The sequence below is a fragment of the Neolamprologus brichardi genome, chromosome 7 (genome assembly GCF_056152115.1).
Source record: "Neolamprologus brichardi isolate AB-2024 chromosome 7, ASM5615211v1, whole genome shotgun sequence".
NCBI lineage: Eukaryota > Metazoa > Chordata > Actinopteri > Cichliformes > Cichlidae > Neolamprologus > Neolamprologus brichardi.
The window spans coordinates 36,836,293-36,848,551 of NC_142110.1; the positions used below are offsets into that span (position 1 = coordinate 36,836,293).

The window sequence follows — 12,259 nt, forward strand, 5'->3', positions numbered from 1 at the left end:
AAACCAGACTGCCTAAAACTAAATCTGAGCCCTGGCTGAACGACATGACCCGAGCTGTCAGACACGACTGTCGTCGAGCTGAGCGCAAGTGGAAAAAGGACAAACTAGAAGTGTCGTTCCAGATGCTGAAGGACTGTTGGCGTCAATATCAAAGAACTGTAAAAGATGCCAGAAGAAAACACTTATCTGACATTATTTTGTCAAACTGTCACAACCCGCGTGTTTTATTTAAAACTATTGACTCTGTTCTTAATGCACCTTATACTGACTGTATCGAGCCCTCATCAGATGCCTGTGAAAAGTTTTTACACTTTTTTATTGAGAAGGTCTCCTCCACAAGGGCTCAAATCTCTCCTTGTGCTTATGACCTCTCAGTCTCTGTTTCCTGCTCTGCTGTCTTTGACAGGTTTGAGCCTGTGACTGTCCTTTTTAAAGGAGACTGTTGGTCATCTTAAGCCTGCAGGGTCTCCAAATGATGCTGTCCCTCCTCAACTTTTAAAAGAGGTGTTACCCACAGTTGGTCCTTTGGTTCTTGAGCTGGTAAACCATAGTCTGATGTCAGGTGTTGTCCCTAAAGATTTTAAACATGCAGTAGTCAAACCCCTGATTAAAAAACCTGCTCTTGATCCTACGGTTCTTGCAAATTACAGGCCTATCTCCAAACTACCTTTTCTTTCCAAAATTCTGGAAAAGGTAGTTTACAGCCAAATAATGGCCTTCCTGGAAAAGCAAAATGTTTTAGAGGTTTTCCAATCTGGTTTTAAACCCTTTCATAGCACTGAATCGGCCCTTTTAAAAGTTTTTAATGACATATTTTTAGCGACTGATGCTGGGGACTGTGTTGTTCTTGTGCTTTTAGATTTGACAGCTGCGTTTGATACCGTGGATTATGCCATTTTATTCTCTCGTTTGGAGCACTGGGTGGGCATTAGGGGCACAGCACTGGAGTGGCTCAGGTCCTACTTGGCGGGGCGAACTTTTTGTGTCAGCCTTGGTGACTATGTGTCGTCCTCCGCTCCCCTCTTGTGTGGTGTCCCACAGGGCTCAGTTCTAGGCCCCCTCCTCTTCTCTTTATATCTGCTTCCTCTTGGTTCTGTACTGAGAAAGCACGGCATTGCTTTCCACTTGTATGCTGATGACTGTCAGATCTATGTCCCTCTAAAGAAAAAAGGCAGATACCTTACACAGCCATTACTTCAGTGTCTCGATGACATTAAGGCTTGGATGTCTGTTAACTTTTTAAGATTCAATGATAAAAAGACAGAGGTGATGGTTTTTGGTAGCCCCACTGAGACCCCCAATGTGTATGTACATTCCCTGGCACAGTATTGTTACGGATTCAAATATTGAGGATGGATACAAGAGGAAAACCCAAAATAACCACACTGGTCCGGCCGGGTCAAGTCAAACGATGATTTAATGAACACACGCGTGGGAGATGGACACCATACAGCAGACAGCATCAGATCTCAAAATGGTGGAGCCTTAATCAAACTCTTATAGCCTCTAGTGGCCCCCACCTAATCATAAAAGCCTAAACATTCACATTCTTTCTCACACAGCGCCTAAGCTACGACCTTTGCTCCCTGTTTATCTGCTCCTGCTGAGATGGGGCAGTATGCTCTGTTCTCTTCTAACCAGACAAATAAGGCGATGACTTTCTGTGAACAGTATTTCTTATAACTCAGCAGTATAATGCATCATAAAACAATATCATTCATTCACAATAAATCAACAGTCTAATGTAATGCAAATCAGTTTAACAAATGTAATAGTTATCACCTTCTTCTAATTCAGGAGAATAATGCAAACTAAAACTACATAATAATTCACAATCTTTAATTAGGGGTCTAACATGGCATAAAATAATATTATAATCCCACAATTCCCCCTGATGAGCTCTTTAGACTTAAAGAGCTCACTTACACCCTGCAATCCAGTGTTGCCGGGTTCATTTCTCCTTACTCCTGAGGCCCTTTGTCCCCCTGTTGGGTAAACTATATGTGAGATGACCTCTGTGTTTGCGCAGTTCAGATGCAAGAAAAACTATTATTACAACAACAATAGTAGGTACAGATGATGCTCCCATCACTCCCCAGTTCTCCCACAGCTTTATTTCGGTGCTACCTTATACCCTTCAAACGTACTCAGACTAGAACCTCTGTCCGAGGAGCTTTTAACCTTTATTTCATGGCTGTAGGCACCAGTGTCTTCCAGTCGGGTGATCCTCTGCTCTTGTTTCCTTCAACCTCAGGGGTTAGACAACCCTTCAGTCGTTGCACAGATCAGGGGATTATTCTGCCCTGATTTCAAACAATGATCTGTGTATTCTGGGGTCACCGCTGTGTTCCCCAGAAAAAGGAACAGAAACGTGTCCCCCTTTCGACCAAGAGCCTCTCGAACGTCGTTGGTCTGGTGTTCCTGGATTTCCGTCAACCCCTTCATGGTTATTGCTGTGTTTATGGGATCCATCCTTTTGAGGTGACTAACTGGAGCCCAAAATGCCATGACACTTGAACCCAGTTGATGTTTCCACAGTCACCGTGTCTGTCTCTGCTGCGAAGGATCCTCGTATATCTGTGACCTCGTCTGGTGTCTGTTCCTTTCTCTGTAAGAGACAGAAAACCAAAACACCTCTCTTCCCAGCTCTAACAATCTAATGTTGCTGTTTACTGATCTTTTGGTGGTTCAGAATTGGTTTAGAACATTCAGAATGTCCCAAGGACTTATCCTAATTTAGTGTATGTGTGTGTAAGCGTGTTTGCATTTAGCCCGCTGCACTGGCATTTCCTACACTTTATCAGTCCGGACTATCGCCGAACGAAGCTTATAACCTTCAAAAAACCGAGTGCCAACTCATTATAAGCACATTTGCAAGATATGTATAAAAATGATTAAAACCACTCATTCTAATAAAAGACATCAAAAACAAATCAGCCATTTCTAATTCTAACATGTGTCAATTCAATGAAGCTAGAAAATTAAAAGAAAAGGTTAGTGACCTCATATCTTAGAAAGTATCAGACTTTCTCCTATCCAGTGTCGTTGCTCCAGTCTTGTTATCCTGTGTTAGGGAATGAAATCAATTTAATTGTCATGTTAGATCTGTTCAACTCCTGGCTCCGCCCAGAGCCTGCGTCTTCACAGTTGTCTACAAACAAAACCTGTATTAAGAGACTAAAACATCCATTTACTATTTTTCTTAAAACATCCATTTGGTTCATCTGCCTAGATTTTACTCTCTCTCTTGGTGCATAGTTCACACAGTCAGGCAGTTGCCTTTTATGGGCATGCAAATTTCCGGTCACTTACCCCCAGCAGCTGCAAAGCCGTCTCTCCCATATCAAAACCCAGCCAAACATTAAACATTCACCGTAGTCATTTAAAACTTTATTTGTAATATTGTAATCAGCAAAATCAGCGTTTTAATTACAGGCATGTATTATTGTTTGCAAATCATACTTATAAAACTCAATAACACACTAAACAGGAAGTCCTCTGTGGGCTTCAAAGCAGCCACCTCATTTGCATGTTCACACACTATCTAAAAATAGCTCGCAGCGCTGCAGCGCGCTGTTGTCACACAACGCCTCGTTTCACACTCAACTCTCTATTATATTACAAAGACGTCTTATATTTACAATCACTCTCAGGCCTGAAAGTTTTAGCGCCTACACAATTTTGACAAATTTAAGTTAACGGGTCCAACCGAAGAAAGTCCAACTTTTTTGTAATCAATTAACCAGTATCAGACTCTAACTGTATCTGGCCTCATCTCTAAAATCCCTAACTCAATTTAAAAGTGTCCAACACCCAAGGTCCAACCTTTGCTGCCCAAAAAAGCGCAGATACCGTTCCAAACGGTAAGTGGTGCAACCACTAGTTATTCTGGAATGCCCCAAGTTCCACAGTGACCAACTGACTATCCCTCAAAGAGGACAAGGCCTAGGCGTCCCTGGCCTTGGCAAGCGTTACCTCTGAGCACTGCGCTTCCTAGTGGACTCTAACCACCGTTCTCACAAAATTTATAATACTTTTAAACAACAGACAACACCCAAAAACAAGAGTATGACTGAGGCAGATGCAACGTTATGGACATTGGAGACTCTAACTCGCAAAATGACCAACACAGATGCAATCTTTAGACCAATGGAGACTCTAACTCACAAAATGACCAATTCCCTATCAAACTACCTGGGACTCTGACCCAGTATTATTTTCCTTTATCTTGGGACTCTAACCCAGTATTATTTTCCTTTATCTTGGGACTCTAACCCAGTATTATTTTCCTTTATCTTGGGACTCTAACCCAGTATTATTACTTATAACCTTACTTCCAGTTTCAACACTCATGAGATTTTTCATCAAAATCAAAACAGACACTCACCGGCAACTTTTACTGAATAGACATTTAATTTTATCGTCCAATTCAGCACACTTCGGATAAAATCAACAGGCCTGTGCCTACCTCTTTTATAAAGACGCCTGTCCACTCAGTTCGATTGCCGGATAATGTCTGCCCGTCTGACCACCTTGGACCGTCCAAGCCTCCAAAACTTCCATCCCAATACCACAGGACGAGCCCCCAAAACTGTTACGGATTCAAATATTGAGGATGGATACAGGAGGAAAACCCAAAATAACCACACTGGTCCGGCCGGGTCAAGTCAAACGATGATTTAATGAACACACGCGTGGGAGATGGACACCATACAGCAGACAGCATCAGATCTCAAAATGGTGGAGCCTTAATCAAACTCTTATAGCCTCTAGTGGCCCCCACCTCATCATAAAAGCCTAAACATTCACATTCTTTCTCACACAGCGCCTAAGCTACGACCTTGGCTCCCTGTTTATCTGCTCCTGCTGAGATGGGGCAGTATGCTCTGTTCTCTTCTAACCAGACAAATAAGGCGATGACTTTCTGTGAACAGTATTTCTTATAACTCAGCAGTATAATGCATCATAAAACAATATCATTCATTCACAATAAATCAACAGTCTAATGTAATGCAAATCAGTTTAACAAATGTAATAGTTATCACCTTCTTCTAATTTAGGAGAATAATGCAAACTAAAACTACATAATAATTCACAATCTTTAATTAGGGGTCTAACATGGCATAAAATAATATTATAATCCCACAGTATGTTAAGCCAACTGTCACAAACCTGGGGGTCAAAGTGGACTGTGATCTGAAGTTTGATAATCAGATAAAAGCAGTGGTAAAATCTAGCTTCTTTCACCTCAGGCAGCTGGCAAAAATAAAGCCAATTCTTTCACGGCAGCACTTTGAGACAGTGATCCACGCCTTTGTTAGCACTCGGCTGGATTACTGTAATGCACTTTATATTGGGGTCAGCACGTCATATATTAGTCATCTACAGAGGGTGCAAAATGCCGCAGCTCGTCTTTTAACTGGCACTCGAAAGTTTGAGCACATTTCCCTTGTTTTAGCTTCACTTCACTGGCTGCCTATTTCTTTTAGGATTCATTTTAAAATTCTTTTATTTGCTTTTAAAGCTCTCCATGGCCTAGCCCCATCTTATCTCTCTGAGCTGCTACAGCCTTATACACCCACCCGCTCTCAGGTCAGCTGATCAGCTGCTCCTGAAGATACCCAGGACTGGGCGTAAACTTAGAGGAGATCGTGCTTTTGCTGTAGCAGCTCCAAAACTGTGGAACGAGCTTCCTTTAGAGATCAGACAGGCCAGTTCTTTATCTGTTTTTAAGTCACTCTTGAAAACCCACCTTTTTACCCTGGCCTTTCACACTATGTGAGATGTTGTTTTTTTATTTTTATTTTTTATTTTAGTTGTTTTTAGGTGATTCGATGCTGTTTTATCTTGTTTTTGTTTTAATATAGGGCTGTTTTAATTTTATGTTTTATGTGTTTTATTTATTTATTTTGCTGTTTTCTGTTATTCTATTGCTTTAACTTATTTTCTGTGCAGCACTTTGTTCCTGTGCTGGGTATTTTAAAGTGCTTTATAAATAAAATTGGATTGGATTGGATCACCAGCTTTTTCCACTGGTTACCAGTACGTGGTAGAATCCACTTCCAGATCTGGTTGTTTGTCTTTAAATCTCTGAATGGATTGGCTCCATCTTATCTCTCTTTAACAAAATAATCCAAGTCGAGCCCTCAGGTCTGCAGATAAGTAGCTTCTGACCAGAACGAGACGTAAAAACAGAGGTGAGCTTTATCGATCGCTGCAGCCAAACTCTGGAACAGTCGCCCTTCACATTAGGTCGTCACCAACACTCGACATTTTTAATTCAATTCAATTCAATTTTATTTATATAGCGCCAAATCACAAATGTCGCCTCAAGGCGCTTCATAGATACAGAGAAAAGCCCAACAATCATATGACCCCCTATGAGCAAGCACTTTGGCGACAGTGGGAAGGAAAAACTCCCTTTTAACAGGAAGAAACCTCCGGCAGAACCAGGCTCAGGGAGGGGCGGCCATCTGCTGCGACCGGTTGGGGTGAGAGAAGGAAGACAGGATAAAAGACATGCTGTGGAAGAGAGACAGAGGTTAATAACAGATATGATTCAATACAGAGAGGTCTGTTAATACATAGTGAGCGAGAAGGGTGACTGGAAAGGAAAAACTAAATGCATCATGGGAATTCCCCGGCAGCCTACATCTATTGCAGCATAACTAAGGGAGGATTCAGGGTCACCTGGTCCAGCCCTAACTATATGCTTTAGCAAAAAGGAAAGTTTGAAGCCTAATCTTGAAAGTAGAGATAGTGTCTGTCTCCTGAATCCAAACTGGAAGCTGGTTCCACAGAAGAGGGGCCTGAAAACTGAAGGCTCTCCCTCCCATTCTACTTTTAAATACTCTAGGAACAACAAGTAGGCCTGCAGAGCGAGAGCGAAGTGCTCTAATAGGGCGATATGGTACTACAAGGTCATTAAGATAGGATGGGGCCTGATTATTTAAGACCTTGTATGTGAGGAGCAGGATTTTGAATTCAATTCTGGATTTAACAGGAAGCCAGTGAAGGGAAGCCAAAACAGGAGAAATATGCTCTCTCTTTCTAGTCCCTGTCAGTACTCTTGCTGCAGCATTTTGGATTAGCTGAAGGCTTTTCAGTGAGTTTTTTGGACATCCTGATAATAATGAATTGCAGTAGTCCAGCCTGGAAGTAATAAATGCATGAACTAGTTTTTCAGCGTCTCTCTGAGACAGGATATTTCTAATTTTAGAGATGTTGCGCAAATGGAAGAACGCAGTCTTACATATTTGTTTAATATGTGCGTTGAAGGACATATCCTGGTCAAAAATGACTCCAAGGTTCCTCACAGTGTTACTGGAGGCCAAGGTAATGCCATCCAGAGTAAGAATCTGGTTAGATACCATATTTCTAAGCTTTTCAGCACCGAGAACAATGACCTCAGTTTTATCTGAGTTAAGAAGCAGAAAGTTAGTGGCCATCCAAGTCTTTATGTCTTTAAGACATTCCTGTAGTTTAACTAATTGGTGTGTGTTATCTGGCTTCATGGACAGATAGAGCTGGGTGTCATCTGCATAGCAGTGAAAATGTATGCTATGTCTTCTAATGATGCTGCCTAGGGGAAGCATGTATAATGTAAACAGAATTGGTCCTAGCACTGAACCCTGTGGAACTCCATAATTAACCTCAGTGTGTGAAGAGGACTCTCCATTTACATGCACAAATTGGAGTCTATTAGATAGATATGATACAAACCACTGCAGTGCAATACCTGTAATACCTACAGCATGTTCTAATCGCTCTAACAGGATATTATGGTCAACAGTATCGAATGCTGCACTAAGGTCAAGAAGGACAAGCACAGAGATGAGTCCACTGTCAGAGGCCATAAGAAGATCATTTGTAACCTTCACTAAAGCTGTTTCTGTGCTGTGATGAACTCTGAAACCTGACTGAAACTCTTCAAATAAACCATTCCTCTGCAGATGATCTGTTAGCTGTTTGACAACTACTCTTTCAAGGATTTTTGATATGAAAGGAAGGTTGGAGATTGGCCTATAATTAGCTAAGACTGCTGGGTCTAGAGATGGCTTTTTGAGTAAAGGTTTAACTGCAGCCACCTTGAAGGCCTGTGGTACATAGCCGATTATTAGAGATAGGTTGATCATATATAAGATCGAAGAATTAATCAATGGCAGGACCTCTTTGAGCAGTTTTGTAGGAATGGGGTCTAAAAGACACGTTGATGGTTTGGAGGAAGTAATTATTGAAGTTAACTCAGAAAGATCGATTGGAGAAAAAGAGTCTAACTTAACATCAATGGAACTAAGAGTAGCTGTATATAATATTACATCTGTGGGATGATTATTGGTAATTTTTTCTCTAATGATAAAAATTTTATTTATGAAGAAGTTCATGAAGTCATCACTAGTTAACGTTAAAGGGATGGTTGGCTCAAAAGAGCTCTGACTTTTTGTCAGCCTGGCTACAGTGCTGAAGAGAAACCTGGGGTTGTTCTTATTTTCTTCAATCAGTGATGAGTAGTAAGCTGTTCTGGCTTTGCGGAGGGCTTTCTTATAAAGCAACAAACTATTTCTCCAGGCTAAATGATGATCCTCTAAATTTGTGACACGCCATTTCCTCTCCAGATTACGAGTCATCTGCTTTAGGGTACGTGTTTGAGAATTATACCACGGGGTCAGGTACTTCTGATTAGAGACCTTAGTTTTCACTGGAGCTACAGTATCCAGAGTCGTACGTAGTGAGGAGGTGAAATTATTAACAAGATAATCGACCTCTGTTGGGGTAGCGTTCAGATAGCTGCTCTGCTCTGTGTTGGTACAGGGCATTGACGATGATAACAGTGGCTGGATTATATTCTTAAACTTAGTTACAGCGCTTTCAGAAAGACATCTACTTTGATAAAGTCCACTCTCCACTGCTGCGTAATCAATTATTGTAAATGTAAATGTTATCAAGAAATGATCAGACAGGAGAGGGTTTTCAGGAAACACTGTTAAATGTTCAGTTTCTATGCCATATGTTAAAACAAGATCTAGAGTGTGATTAAAGTGGTGGGTGGGTTCTTTTACATTTTGAGAGAAACCAATTGAGTCTAACAACAGATTAAATGCCATGTTGAGGCTGTCATTTTTAGCATCAACATGGATGTTAAAATCACCCACAATAATTATTTTATCTGAGCTCAGAACTAAATTAGATATAAAGTCTGAGAAATCAGACAGAAACTCTGTGTAAGGCCCAGGTGGACGATAGATGATAACAAGTAAGACTGGTTTCTTTAAATCCCGGTTGGAAACACATTTGTACTCTGTAGCTTTCAATTCTGACGAGTCTTTATAGTATTTACTGTGTATGTTTCCTATTTTATCTCTACTCTTTGCAGCACTTTGGCTCAACCTGTTTTTAAATGTGCTGATAAATAAATGTAGATTTCTTTGAATAAAACAGTGGAGCCGAGCTTTGAGCTCAGTGTGTAACAGTGTGTGTATGAGAGCCATGTAATGTCCATGTGTGCATGCTGACTGTGCTGCTCTGACCCCCCTCCTCCTTTCAGGGTGGAGCCTGCTGGAGTCCGATGGTTGAGACCAGGTCTGAGGAAGTGTAAGTGTGTTTTTAATGGGATTCATGAAAACAAAGCAGCACACATTCAACCATCTTCATCATGTCAGGAGTCATCATCAAAGTGTCAATCAATGAACAGATGATGGATCAATAACTGCAGCTGGATTGTGTTTGTTCTCTCCATCAGATTCCTGTCAATTCACAATCGACACAAACACAGTGAACAAATGGCTCCAACTGTCTGACAACAACAGGAAGGTGACACATGTGGAGGAGGTTCAGTCATATCCTGATCATCCAGACAGATTTAATGTTCATCCTCAGCTGCTGTGTAGAAATGGTCTGACTGGTCGCTGTTACTGGGAGGTCGAGTGGAGAGGAAGAGTTTCTATATCAGTGAGTTACAGAAGCATCAGAAGGAAAGGAGGCAGTGACTGTGTGTTTGGAGAAAATGATCAGTCCTGGAGACTGTACTGCTCTGATGATGGTTCTCATTCTGTCCTTCACAATAAGAGAGAAACATCCATCTCCTCCTCCTCCTCCTCCTCTGTCTCTAACAGAGCAGCAGTGTATGTGGACTGTCCTGCTGGCACTCTGTCCTTCTACAGAGTCTCCTCTGACACTCTGATCCACCTCCACACCTTCAACACCACATTCACTCAAACTCTTTATCCTGGGTTTAGGTTTTTCTGGTATCATGACTCAGTGTCCCTGTGCTGAGTGGGGTGTAAAGAGTGTCTCCTGTTACAGAAACACTCTGACTGTTGAACAGATAGTTCAGTCTGTACATGTCTGTCTCTTTCACTCACAAACACGTTTTCAGATTCATGGATTCAATCAGTTGATGTTTGAAACTCTTCTAAATGATTCCTTGTAAACTTCTTCCTCTTCAGTCACAAACAAACAGGAAGTGATGTCACATGTGTTCCTGTCCACACAGCAGAATGAGTCTATTGCTGACAGTGATGTACAAACAGAGTGAGCATTTCTGAGGCCCAAAATAAACTGAGTAGTTCACTGAATGAACAATGGACTGTGAGCTCAGTTCCTTCATCATTAGTATGGATTATATATGTATATGTATTATATTAGTATCATATATATCAGGTGCTGCTGCTGCTGCTTTCAGTCATTGTGCAAATGTGCTGTTTGTAAGGTTGTAAAGCTGCAGTCAGCTGAGACTGAAGAAGTCACCTGATCAGTGAGCAAACGTTTCTGAAAACGTCCAGATGAACAGAATCAACCTTTTGGGATCAGCCAGCAATGCAGCATCATTGTTGTTCAGGTTCAGAGGTTTGCAGGAATGAACTGATGACCAGAAACAGCTGCAAAGTCCAATAAAATACCAGCTGGAGTTCAGCTGCATTTGAAGAAGTCAAAGAAAAGTAAGGATGGCAAAGGGCGATGTTTTCTTCCAAAGAACTGAAAACATGGTCGACGCCTCATTAGAAGAATAATCTGGACATTTGTGAGGAACTCTAACCAAGAAAGCAACACAAGAAAGCAACGTCAAACAGATCCAACAGACAGTTTCATGACTGGAAGTGTTCAGTGTAAAAATGCTACATTGCATTATTGCATCCTCTCACCACAGGAGGTGCTGTTGGCACCACTGATTGCTGATCAGCTGTTCTCTGATGATCTGATTGATACTGTGAATAACGGGACTCACTGAACTCTGTGACACAGTGAAGATTACAGAGTTTAACTTCAACATCTGACTGACGTCACACAGACAGAAGGATGAACCAGTGAGGCACAGAACACAGTTACTGGAGATACTGGATCAGCTCCATGTGAACCTCTGATGGAGAAGCTGCTGAGCCAGAGAAACATCAGGACATGACAGGCAGCTGCACTTATCTAACAACATGTAACAGAGCTGATCTATGTTAGAGGATCTATCACAGCAGCTGAAGCCAAAGTCCAACACTGGATACCAGCTGAGCCTGTGCTGAGTGTAGTGTTACAGGAAAAGGGCAGAAACACTGACACTGGTAGCTCACAGTGATGCTGACTGGGGCACAGAGCTGAATGATGCAGCATCAGGACACTGTTTCAGTCTGACTGACAGAGAAACCTGTAGCTGTATCTACATGTGAGGCAGAGGCTACACAAGCAGCTTTCTATGTTTCACAGTGACTGAGATCTTCAGTGGGGGTGGACATGCTCCTGTACAGACCTCTGAGGAGAACCAAGGTGCAGTCAAAGAGTCCAGTCTGTCCTCACAGATGTGAACATGTGGTTTTATCAGGTCTGCTGTCAGCTAGCAGGCTCACATCAGAATCACTGTTCCTGAAAAACACAGTCTGTGTGACATCATCAGTCAGCTGATCGTCCCAGATCTGAATGGTTTCTGTCTCTACTGAGGAAGTCAGAGAATATCACTGAGGTGTGGATCAGGTCTGAGTGAGCTGTGGAGGGACAGCTTTAAACAGTCCACAGGTCTCACGTCCTGCTCAGTCTGGTAGCAGATACCTCGTATTGTTCCAGATGTGCTGACATCACCAGCAGCAGCAGCACAGCTGTGTGATACGATGAATCTCAGTTATTGATCCAACACACAGTAAATACAAAGATCAGGATTTCTGAGAGTAATCATTATGAGTCTGAACACATGATCACTGAATGTTAGTCTCCACAATAATAAGCTAACACAACCAAACACAGCTTTCAGCTCTTATTTTGAAACTGGCTTATTTAGAGA

At 41.8% G+C, this 12,259-nt stretch overlaps 1 protein-coding gene across 1 annotated transcript in view; it reads left to right on the forward strand.

The window, feature by feature from the left end:
- Positions 1-11,085, forward strand: part of LOC148102132 (NACHT, LRR and PYD domains-containing protein 3-like) — a 39,468-nt gene extending 28,383 nt beyond the window's left edge. Inside the window, exons 10-11 of the mRNA XM_087843543.1 lie at positions 9,545-9,591; positions 9,740-11,085. Of these exons, the coding sequence (XP_087699669.1) occupies positions 9,545-9,591; positions 9,740-10,272 (580 nt within the window). The 3' untranslated portion in view covers positions 10,273-11,085. The remainder of the gene's footprint in view (positions 1-9,544; positions 9,592-9,739) is intronic.
- Positions 11,086-12,259: the final 1,174 nt, after the last annotated feature.